Source organism: Hyperolius riggenbachi, chromosome 3, assembly GCF_040937935.1.
Source record: "Hyperolius riggenbachi isolate aHypRig1 chromosome 3, aHypRig1.pri, whole genome shotgun sequence".
Lineage (NCBI taxonomy): Eukaryota > Metazoa > Chordata > Amphibia > Anura > Hyperoliidae > Hyperolius > Hyperolius riggenbachi.
Window position 1 is genome coordinate 196,939,826 of NC_090648.1, and position 12,932 is coordinate 196,952,757.

The 12,932-nt window shown below is 40.6% G+C and overlaps 1 protein-coding gene across 1 annotated transcript in view; it reads right to left on the reverse strand.

The window, feature by feature from the left end:
- Positions 1 to 241: 241 nt before the first annotated feature.
- The window catches only part of ADAM10 (ADAM metallopeptidase domain 10), a 259,945-nt gene continuing 247,254 nt past the window's right edge, over positions 242 to 12,932 (reverse strand). Inside the window, exons 15-16 of the mRNA XM_068275520.1 lie at positions 8,369 to 8,495; positions 242 to 2,498 (exon numbers count right to left, since the gene is read on the reverse strand). Of these exons, the coding sequence (XP_068131621.1) occupies positions 2,404 to 2,498; positions 8,369 to 8,495 (222 nt within the window). The 3' untranslated portion in view covers positions 242 to 2,403. The remainder of the gene's footprint in view (positions 2,499 to 8,368; positions 8,496 to 12,932) is intronic.

A 12,932-nucleotide genomic window follows, 5' to 3' on the forward strand; every position in this document is an offset into this window, starting at 1 on the left:
TGAACATAAAACATACACTGCAGAAATCAGCGATTTCTGCACGGAACATAAAAAAAAAATATATATATATATATATGAAGCAATGTAGTGTAATTTTATTTAATTTTGTTTTAATCCAACCAAGCTGCAGTTTTCCTTTACCGTATTTCCAATAACATAGCCATAATGTGCATATTTTAATCAAGTCTATTTATTAATTCAAGTTTCAAGAAATAAAAAAGAAAAAAAATCTTTACATATCTTTTGCACAATACTTTTTATTTTTTTGCAGCTTTTTTTAGTAAAAATTTCAAAAGTGAACAAAAATACTGTATAAAACACAGTGGACATTAAATTGACAGTAGTATTAGACTAGATTTTGTCACTCTTCAGCTTTGCTTACAACATCTTCACTTGCTGTGGAGAGGTTCAGTGCATTCTCTGTTCAAATCTTACAGTTAAAAATAACAGCCGGGAAATCTTCCCCAAACCTTACCACAGAAAAAGAAAAATGTATGGGGGAAGGCAGGGGGAGGAGAGAGGGATTGGGGGCTGGGAGAGGGAGACATTCAAGGGATCTATCACATTGACAAACCTACAAATAAACCACCATTTCTGAAATAAACACCTTGTATCCACCTGTCTCAATCCAAGAACAAATGCAGTCAATGATTTGAAAACTACTCTATCTAGCTGTTTTTTTTTTTATTTTTCAAGTTTTTTACTTTAAGATTTCATAATTTTTTATAGTCTCCTATCTACTAGACTGGGGTTTAATTTACAAAATTGGTTCTAAAGCGTTGTACAAAAAGATTTTTTTTTTTTTTAATTTTGAAAAAAAAAATCACCACACACTGTACAATTTTACACGGTGGAAATTGTGTTCTTTATACCTTGCTGGCGTATCATGACAGAAATGGATGTGTAAACTTTAGGTGTTTTTTTTTTTTTACATCAGCAAAGACTGTGCACGCCAGAAAAAAAAATTATGCCAGTCTGACGGTATGAGCATTTAAAGACAACACATAAATTAATGAAAAGACCCCCAAAAGGTACACAGAAGATGGTATAAATATTTTCTTGCCAATACTATAAACACAGATGACACTGGAAGTAGTTGGAAAGAAATCAAAAAAAGATTTTGGTAATGCCCATACAATTACATGCAAAGTTCAGCATGAACAAATTATACAGGAGATTTTTTTTTTAAAGAACATCCTTACTTTCAACATACACAGCGTTAGAAAGCCAAACTGGTGGGCCATCAATCTCATTGAATGCTATATAGCTACTACGACATCTGTCGTTCTGGTCATTGGGGTTTTTGTTGAGATCTTTACTCAGATCACCCAAATAAATGGTACAATAATCAACGCCTCATTTTCTTGTGCACTATTCTCTCTCTTATGATAGCAGGTCAATGATGCAATTATGAGGTGGCTCATATTCACAAGAGAAATTTCCTTTTATCAACACGTAGGCCTAAACCATCCAGTTACTTGGGAATACATAAGCTTAATAAAAATATGAAGAAAAACATGAAACCCACAACAGGAGGAATTCTTGACATCCAGAGTGGTTTGAAAGTTTTATACATTTGTAGTCAGCCAGTGGAACATTCATGTCCATGTGGGGCTCATTGAAGTAACAAAAAAAAAAAAAAAAGATGACATGAGCACTTTAACCAAATCTGGTCCGAAGACATTTAGCTAGGAAAATACAGATTTTCCATTCACAGCTCAGAAATCCAAGAGAAAAAAAAATTATATATAGTCAGTCGCCTTTATACACACCAAATCCTCTGTTATCCTGAGTATGTCACTTAAACAGTAATGTCTTCATTAACAGTGGAAAAAAATTATAATACAAAGTAACGTATCCATATTGCAATTTGTTTTTACAATTGCACATAGACATATGCTTGTACATTAGAAATACATGTCTGCATATAACAAAGTATATACATTGGCAAGAGGTGTTTCTCCAATGCTGAGGTGGTCTCCGTCTTCCTAGCCTTAGTTGGCAGTTTTATATTAAGAAAAAAAAAATAGACTTTTTTGTTATTGTTCAGCAATTGAGTAATAAAGGTTTTTTGCTGGAAGCAAACGAGATGCAGAAAGAATGGAAGGGGGGCATAAAAACAAGTAATTATGAGAATATTTTATGCCATTAGAGAAGTTAAAAAAGAAGCATTTTAAGAATCTGGTTAATTTCATCATCAGGAGCTTTCTATTTAAGTGTGTTAAAAAGTTAGAGCTCCTCGTCTGGTGTGTACAATGGTATGGTCTCGTTTCCTCCTTGTGTCCGGACTCCATTCTTGGTTGCTTGTGAGGGGACTAGTGACTGTCTATAGGTATTTCTTTGGAGTGAATCTTTCCCATGGTAGGCACTAGGAAGAACCAAAGGCAAAATAAAAAGTTGCAGTTAACGTCTCATGTGTCCCATCTGATAACTTTCCCGTGGTCTCTGGCGGGGAGGTTGCTGGGTTGTTTGTGGTGGTCTCCTCCTCTTCAGTGTGCCTGTAGCAAAACAGAACATTTACTATGAAACAGAATTCAACGATAGGAATACATTCTGCTTTATACATTACATCATTAATGGAAATTATGAATCAAAAAGGGGAGATAAAAGAGAAGGCTTAGGTTATGTTCCCACTACATCTGATGGACAAAGGCTAGGTTCCCACTACATCAGATGGACAACTGAGTTCACAGAGTTTCCTAAGCAGATACACTGTGCCTTGTCATGTGCTGGTCAACATGTTCCCATTATTTACTATTGTGCATCCGTTCTGCTGTCGTTTTTGGTTTGGGTGCTGCGCCACTGCTGTCACCGTCGCTTGGCGCCAGCAGAAGCAGGCTCCCATTGGATTGCAATAAGAAGCCTGCCTATCAAAAGGGATTCTCATTGTGGTTTGCAATTCAATGGGAGCCGGCTTCTTCCAGGACTGGGAGCTACATACCGGCCTAGTGCCCTATGCAGTGGAGCTGAGTGGTGTGACAGCTGCACTGTAGGACCCAGAGATAACCAAAGACAGAAGCCAGGTGAGTACAGCAGGAACTTACAAGGAGAGAAGCCTGGTGAGCCTGGACACTATCAGTGAATGTTCCAAATTTGTGTTCTGCTTACTGATCAACAGATAAAACCGATCCCATTGCAGACTGAATGGGGGACATGGGAATGAATCCTCAAAGAGTTTAATAAATTACATCTCTGGAATACAAAAGCACTTAAAGCATGTCCTGTCTGAAAGAGGATGTTGCTGCTGTGCCTATAGATGCAAGGATTTGTTATGTCTAGGTATTTTTTCAGCTGCAAGGCTCTTTAATTTGGGTAATAGAATGCTTTAGAAATGTTCTGACCAAAGTAACTGGTCATAAATTTTCCCAAGATGTTGCAATAGATATTTCTTATTTCAATTTTATTTCGGTGGTCAAAGCTCTGCCATTACAAAATAACTAAATAAAAATACAAATAGCTGAACAAGAAGGAACATATGGAAAATGTAGTTAATACTAAAAGGTTCAGTGGGTTTTTAAATCTTGGGTTAAGAGCTCAGCTAGGGCTTCAGAATGTATCCAAAATTAATATACGTTACATACGTTTTTTTTTAATCTCTAAAATATTCTATTCCTTTTTCTTTCATTGGCATATTAGGCTGGTGTTGAGATTAAAGCTATTGTAAAAATAACAAAGTAGTGACTTAGACATTTCACATTTTCAACTTAATCTATGCATGCATTTAAGCTCAGTACACAGTAGAAAATGTCGTAACCTAAAATAATTTGTAGAGATTGTTCTTGGTCGCAGTTTTTGAAGGAAGCTGTACAGGCACTCCGCTGGATTCCTGGCCAAGAAGGATGTTCTGCTCTACAAAGGAAGTGAGCACTAAGCTGTAGGAACTTCCTATGGAGCTTCCCACAGTGAACAACCAGAAACAGGAAATAGCCATTCATCTTAATGGAAGGCTACAGAGAAGGCATGCAATGTTGGGGGACAGCTGCATACACTAGATTTTTCTCAGAGTAATGATCATCTAAAGCAAAGGTCTCAAATTCAATTTACCCGGGGGCCGCAGGAGGCAAAGTCAGGATGAGGCTGGGCCGCATAAGGAATTTCACAATTGCGGTGCATCGCCGCCTCTGCCCGCCCCTCTCACTCTTCCTTCACAGAGAGGGGCGGGGAGAGGCGGCGATCCGTGCGGCGATTGACTTCAGGAGGGGCAGAGCTGAAGCTGAAAGCTCTGCCCCTTCCAGGAAATGCCGGCGGATTGCCCCCCGGGTGCTTTGGGGGCTCTGCAGCCTTCGTTTAGCGGCGGGGATGCGGCGGATTACTTGGGAGCACTGAAGCGAACTATAAGGAAGCTTTTGCCAGCGAGGGTCACAAAATATTGTATCGAGGGCCGCAAATGGCCCGCGGGCCGCGAGTTTGAGACCCCTGATCTAAAGTGTGCATGTAACCAAACCATCTATAGCATCTTAAAGTATACCTGAGATTGCGGGATAAAAATATTTTATAATCACCCGGGGCTTCCTCCAGCCCCATGAGCATGGATGTGTCCCTCCATTCAGCCGCAATCAGTCCTGGTAGTCCTGCTCAGTCGGCTCTTCTGTGCATGCGCGGAAAGGCCGCACATGCACTGAAGAGCCAACTGGCACGACTGAGCAGGATTAACAGGACTGATTTTGCTTAAACGGAGGAAATCGGGAGGACGGCGAGGGACACATCCATGCTCATGGGGCTGGAGGAAGCCCTGAGTGAGTATAAAATATTTTATCCCCCGATCTCAGGTTTCCTTTAATGTCAGGTCTTTGTCGACTCCGCAAATCTGCTGCACTGAAGACAATAGAGACAGTTGCATTTAGTAGAACTTGACTTAAACTGTCAGTGTGGGTAAGAACTAAGGTTAAAATGAAGGCCATCTAAGCCACATACTTCATCATATTCAAATATGTCAGCAGTTTAATAAAGTAAACTAGTTACAGTTAAGGTCCACATATACCTGTGACAGATGTCGCCCGTAGGAGATTTGGACCTGACACCCTTGGGCGACATTGCTGAGTTGAGCTGTACAGGCACAAAGTCAGCTGTATGTTGTGTTCTATTGCTGTGATGGTGGGCAAAGGGATGACAAAGCAGCATGTATGTGATGTAAAATGGTGCGCGGAGGAGCGACGCGAACAATGCAGCTAGCTATCGCTCAAATTGGTCGGCCTGGCGGATCACTTGCCGGGCGGCCGTTGGGAGCTACTGTATACATGCCTGATTATCTGCTGTGGTGGTCTTTATCGGCTGCCTCAGAAGACTGATCATGCATGTGTACAGTATGTAACTTCAGCATTCCTTGACCAGTAATGCTAATTCCTGTAGTTAGGATTATGTATACTACATTTAGGCACCGTTTACACTGGAGACTGCAAAATGCTAGCAAATCCACTGGAGTTTTGCAGAGTGATATTTTTATAATCTTTTTTTAGTTCAACACAAATGCGATTTTTAACCTGTTCACCCCCAAGGGTTTTTACTCTAACGGACCAGAGCAATTTTCACTTGTCAGTGCTCCTCCCTTTTATTCCCTATTAACTTTATTACTAATCACAAGAAAATGATCTATACCTCGTTTTTTTCACCGCCAATTAGGCTCTCTGTGGGTAGTACATTTTGCTAAGAATTTTTTTTATTCTAAATGTGTTTTAATGGGAAAAACAAAACAAAAAAAACAAAAAAATTATTTCTCAGTTTTCAGCCATTATAGTTTTAAAATTAAACATTCTCGTGTGGTTAAAACAAACATTTTATTTGCCCAGTTGTCCCGATTATTAAACCGTTTAAAGAGACTCTGTAACCTCAAAAACATCCCCTGGCGGGTACTCACCTTGGGTGGGGGAAGCCTCCGGATCCTAATGAAGCTTCCCACGCCGTCCTCTGTCCCACGGGGGTCTCGCTGCAGCCCTCCGAACAGCCAGCGACAGACCCGACTGTAAAATCAATATTTACCTTTGCTGGCTCCAGCGGGGGCGCTGTGGCTGCTTTCCTCTCCGAACTACACGGAAATACCCGAGCTCAGTCGGGTCCGCTCTACTGCGCAGGCGCCGGAAACTTGCGCCTGCGCAGTAGAGCAGACCCGACGGCGATCGGGTATTTCCGTGTAGTTCGGTGCCGACAGCCGTCAGAGCGCCTGTGCAGGAGCCGGGAAGGTAAATATTGACATCATCTTTCACGGAGGGCTGCAGCGAGACCCCCGTGGGACAGAGGACGGCGTGGGAAGCCTCATTAGGATCCGGAGGCTTCCCCCACCCGAGGTGAGTACCCCCCAGGGGATCTTTTGATGTTACAGATCCTCTTTAAAGAGACACTGAAGCGAAAAAAAAAATGAGGGGGGGGGGGGGGTTGGAAGTGTAATTTGATTAATTTTATTAATAGTGTGTATGTACTTGTATATGTATGTGCAATATACTTTTTGGCCACAAGATGGCGCTAGTGAACACTCTCTCGTATAGGAAGTGATCACTTTTTTTTTTATACACTTTATTAAACTGTAACAGCTTCCTGTCTTTATGAATGGACGTGGCCGCTGATTGCAGTCGTGTCCATTCACTCCAGGCAGTGCGATTGGGTAGAGGACCGCTTGGTCCTCTTCCCCAATCACTCAGCACGGGATCCCGACGGTAATGGCGGCGGGAACGCGTGACGTTTTAAAACGTCATGTTGCCATTAACAGGCAAAAGCATGACGTTTTAATACGATACATTGCCGTTAAATGGTTAAGCAATCACAATTTTTTTTTTTTAATATTTGAAACAGTCGTTCCAAAATCTCTGCATGCTCCATGTTTCAATTTCCGCGAATCACAGGCAATCGCTGTAGTGAGATCACCGCTATATGTAATACATTACACTGGCACTCTTCGAAGCATTAGCATAAATCGCTAGGAAAGCTCCCCAGTGTGAATGGGCCCTTGCTCTTTCAGCAATATTCTTAGAACAATGGCAACGCCTTTGATTAAATACTGCTGATACTACACACGTTATGTTTTATCGGTCGATTCTGCCGTTCGATCGATTTTCAATTCGTTTTTAGCTCCATTCCCTTACCTTTTCTTACTATTTTAAGGTAAAACGATCTAAAGTAATATCGGATATGATGGAAATTTTCAATCGAACGAAAAAACGTAATGTGTGTACCTAGCTTTAGTCTCTCTCTGGCACTGATTTTTTTTTTTTAAACTGTAATCAAATTTAAGTCTTTTGACCTAGAAAAAGCAGGTGATAAACTCTGCAGCCATTTTGGATGTTTAAACAACGCCTCATCTGATCACATTAACTGAATCAGTAAAGCGTCTTTTTAATCACTTGGCCTTGCAGAAATACATCCGTTGGGCACCAAGCGTGTCAGGTGAAAATACCTTTGTTTGATCATTGACTGCTGAGCTTAACGCTAGTGAAGGCTGTAATTGTATCAGGCCCAAGAATGCCTTCCAGTTTCATATGAATCAGCAAAAAAGGATCTGACTGCAAGTTAGACACAAGACCGAGGCATCTATCTAGGCAAATCAAAAATTCATCATATATAGTCCAACAACAGTAACCCATATTTACTGTATAAAACTCTTAAAACTGGAAAAGATTGAGAAATGATTGCTCAGACATTCAAACTAGGTTATTTTTTATAAACGGGCCCATGAATCACGGTTTCCTCCTGTGCCTGCTAAGAGTAGGCACAGGAGAAAACAGTGTGGGGACATCTTGTGGCCAAATAGTAAAATTACACCTACATAATTTTCTGTAATACACATACATATAAATTACCCCCCCCCCCCCCACAAAAAAAAAAAAATTAACATATTAAAAAAACACTGAACTTTTTTTGGGGGGTATATTACTGTTATTTTTGCATATAAGGGCTTGTAATTAGCGATGGACGCAAAACAGAAAAAAAATACACCTTGGTTTCCAAATAATACTGTCGCCATACATTGTACTAGGGAAATATTTTACCAGTTGCAATAACTGGGACAAATGGGCAAATAAAATGTGGGAGTTTTAACCACAGTAGAATGTTTTATTTTAAAACTATAATGGCAGAAAACTGAGAATTTTTCTTCATTTTCTTATTATAATTCCCATTAAAGTGCATTTAGAATAAAATAATTCTTAGCAAAATGTACCACCCAAAGAAAGCCTAAGGGCTCAGACACAACAAGTGCTTTTCTGAGTGCAGAAAAAAAACAAGATACAGACAATTTTGTTGTGATAAGTAGCGATAGAGTAATTGGCGATTGAAAGAGAGGAGCGCTTGAAGGTGAAAATTGCTCTGGTCCATAAGGGCAAAAAACCCCACATAAGCAAAAAGTGTTTTTGGTTACGTTGCAGAACTATCTTGCACATACCTGGAAGAGGTTTAGGTGGTGGTAGTTTGGGATTGCTGCTTGGCGTATGAACACTACATATCTTGATAAAGCCAGCCATCAACATTATAAGTGCTATTCCCATCAACAACACAGCCCACCAGTGAGCCTAGAAAAGAGGGGAAAAATCATCAATTGCTGTTAACACACTAAATTGCTGATATTTTAGCACAGTTGTGCAATAAAATAATGTTGTCCACTTTTAACTTAGAGAAAAACCTCAAGTACAGTACATAGCAAAATACATATTTGAATGTGAGCTACCGTAGGATTTAAATTCTGTACGGTTATGTTAAGAGAACTAATTTTCAGTTTGGTCTTGTAGCTTCCTGTATGCTTTCTCTGTTTATTTGGCTCCCCCATATCTACATTCCTGGATAACATCTGAAATGCAAGAACTATTTTCCTAACAAATTCTCTTATGCTCTCCAGTTACCTCCTCAAACTCTTGCATACAATATTTTCACCTTCCACTGGAACTCCCTCCCACAATTTGGATGGGACTTACCAACCCTCACATCTTCAAATGCAAGCCAACAACTCTTCAGGCTAATATATAATCTGACCAAGGACACCTTAACCAGTTACTGACCTGAGACCCTGTTACTTAGTATACAGCTTATTGGCTTTCCTTAACCAATGTTTTTGAACATTTTTTTTTTAAATTGATCAACAGGACAGGGACAGATACTCCTAAAGTGTGACAGTGTTTTATTCAGGTGCCTGATTTAGGTGACGCCTTCAGCCGGTTTATAAGGATGCCACAAAATGTGCTATGTTTGCAGTGATAAATAAGTCCAAACCAATAATAAAAAAAAATGCTTGTGTTGAGTTTGAATTCACAGTAAGTAACCAATAAGTAGGCAGGTGATCTAGAAGTCTGAAATGGTGAACAAGAAAATGGTATCTGTCAGCAGCTTCACTTCGTGGTGCAGTGGCATCCACCTCAGTGTTTGACTCACAATAGTGACTACACAGAAATACAAATCCTTTGACAGACAAAAACAATCAAATGTATTTCAACTATGTATTTAGTTATGTACCAGGAGATAACGTTAGAAAGTCAAAAATGTTATAGATAGGAACTTCAACAAATATAATAAAAGTATAAATGTGCAAGCAACCTATATAACAGGAGGAACATACATAAATACGTGTGAAAGAGCTGGACACAATGCTATTACTACTCACATTGTATTACACATTTACGGTTGATATTGGTTTGTGACTATTTTGGATTAACAAAAGTTTTATGGTCCTTGAAACCTGCCAGCATCCTTCTTATAATAAAGATTTGCTTTAAGGGCAAAAACTTGTCTACAACAGCCTCTGGGACTGAGGAAGATCACTTCAAAAGCAAACAGATTTACCAAGGCAGCAGAAGTAAACAACGTAATAGCCATTCAACTGTTGCAGTACAGCTTTGGGACACATAACCTTGAGTTAAAAAAAATGCTGCACACAACTCTCACAGATGTTCAGAAAGCTGGACCTTGACCAGATTTTGAAAGTGGCTCTCAGGTAATAAGTAACATGTTAAACAGGAACTCTCCATGTATAATTTTATACTTTTCCTGTACAGATTTTAATGCAGTTTATTAAATACAATGTTAAATATTTTTGCAATTTTTGTTTAAAGGTGAGAAATGTGAAATGCTCATAAACAAAATCAATACATATACATACTGTATATTTAACGTGGGTGCCACAACTCCAAAACAGTCATGGGTTATGTGATAATGAAGATATGATTCTGATCCTGAGGTAAATGCAGAGACCATTTTCATTATTAATTATTACTCCACAAGCTTTCTGAAATAAGTTCAGGGTTAGCCAGGTTCATACTGCATCTGTTTTGTGAGTTGTAAAACCGTGCTGTTTTAAAATGGTATGGAAAGGTTGTTTCTAGGATGTGCTTAGAGATGGCCAATTAGGAGCAAATAATTTCAATCCGAATGTAAATTCTATGCGCAGGCGAATACATTTTCCATGTTTCTCTATGCATTTTAACGGAAAGCTTTTTTTTTTTTTTTTTTTACAAAGCACTTCATGTGTACTAATGTACAGTGGGATGTGAAAGATTGGGCAACCTTGTTAATCGTCATGATTTTCCTGTATATATCGTCGTTCTTTGCTATGATGAAAAATGCCAGTTAAATATATCATATAGGAGACACACACAGTGATATTTGAGAAGTTAAATGAAGTTTATTGGCTTTATAGAAAGTGTGCAATAATTGTTTAAACAAAATTAGGCAGGTGCATAAATTTGGGCAACACAAAAAAAAAAAAAAAAAAGAAATGAAATCAATATTTAGTAGATCCTCCTTTTGCAGAAATGACAGCCTCTAAACGCTTCCTGTAGGTTTCAATAAGAGTCCGGATTCTAGTTGAAGGTATTTTGAACCATTCCTCTTTAAAAAAAAAAACATTTCTAGTTCATTCAGGTTTGATGGCTTCCAAGCATAGACACCTCTCTAACTCACTACAGATTTTCAATTATATTCAGGTCTGGGGACCGAGATGGCCAGTCTAGGCCGTTGTACTTGTTCCTCTGCATGACTGCCTTAGTGGATTTTGAGCAGTGTTTAGGGTCGCGGTCTTGTTGAAAGATTCAGCCCCGATGCAGCTTCAGCTTTGTCACCGATTCCTGGACATTGGTCTCCAGAATCTGCTGATACTGAGTGGAAATCATGCGTCCCTCAACTATGACAAGATTCCCAGTCCCTGCACTGGCCACACAGCCCCACAGCATGATGGAACCACGACCATATTTTACTGTAGGTAGCAGTTGTTTTTCTTGGACTGTTGTGTTCTTTTTCCACTATGCAAAATGCCCCTTGTTATGCCCAAATAACTCAATTTTAGTTTCATCAGTCCACAGCACCTTAATCTAAAAATAAGCTGGCTTGTCCAAATGTGCTTTAGCATACCTCAAGCGGCTCTGTTTCTGCTGTCGGCGGAGAAAAGGCTTCCTCTACATCACTCTGGCATACAGCATCTCCTTGTGTAAAGTGCGCCGAGTGGTTGAACGATGCCCAGTGACTCCATCTGCAGCAAGATGTTGTAGGTCTTTGGTGCTGGTCTGTGGGTTGACTGACTGTTCTCACCATTCGTCGCTTCTGTCTATCAGAGATTTTTCTTGATCTGGCACTTGGATCCTTAACTTGAACTGACTCTGTGGTCTTCCATTATCTCAGTATGTTCCTAACTGTGGACAGCTGAAATCTCTGAGACAGCTTTCTGTATCCTTCCCCTAAACCATGATGGTGAACAATCCTTGTCTTCAGGTCATTTGAGTGTTTTGAGACCCCCATGTTGCTACTCTTCATATAAAATTAAAAGAGGAGGTAAACTTACAAACGACCCCATTAAATACTCTCTCATAATTGGATTCACCTGTGGTCAGTGGTCACTGAGCTTACCGAGCCAATTTGAGTTCCAATAATTACAGGTGGTCCCCGCTTTACGAACGCCTCGTCGATACGAACGCAGGGCCCATAGCTCCGCCCCGTCGCAATGACGTCACCAGCGAACGCCGTATCGCAGTGACTGGAGCATTTAAGTGGTGTAAAAAGTAATATTTGGATGCCCTGTGCGTGTGGGAAGGTGAGCAGGTACATACCGCACACCTCCCGTGTCCTGGCATCACACTCGGTGGCTGCAATAATCTCCGTTCCCGCTGTGCCCTCTGACCCGGATGCTGTTTTCATGCTGCGCATGCGCAGTAGACATCTTGGCCTCTCCTTCCTGGCCGAGGCGCGCTTATCCTGATGGAGTCAAGAAGATTGTTCGCCAAGAGTGACGCCGGGACCCAGGAGGTGTGCGGTATGTATTTGCTCACCTCCCCACACACTACACAGGCACTACCTAGCTATACTGGGCACTATACAGAGCACTATACTAGCCATACTGGGCGCTATACTGGGCACTACCTAGCTTTACAGGGCACTATACTGGGCACTACATAGCTATACTGGACACTATACTAGGCATTATACTGGGCACTACCTAGCTATATAGGGCACTATACTGGGCACTACCTAGCTATACAGGGCACTATACTGGGCACTACATAGCTATACTGGGCACAATACTAGGCATTATACTGGGCACTACCTAGCTATACAGGGCACTATACTGGGCACTATACTGGGCACTACATAGCTATACTGGGCACTAGACTAGCCATACTAGGCATTATACTGGGCACTACCTAGCTATACAGGGCACTATACTAGCCATACTGGGCACTACCTAGCTACTGTATACTGGGCACTATTCTAGCCGTACTGGGCACTACCTAGCTATACTGAGAACTATACTAGGCACTACCTAGCTATACTGGGCACTATACTTGCCATACTGGGCACTACCTAGCTACTGTATACTGGGCACTATTCCTGCTTTGACCTAAGAACCGATTCAGGTTAAGAACAAACAATCCCGGTCGTTAACTGGGGACTATTACTGCTTCGACTTAAGAATGGATTCAGGTTAAGAACAAGCCGACAGTCCCTATCTCGTTCTTTAACCGAGGACTACC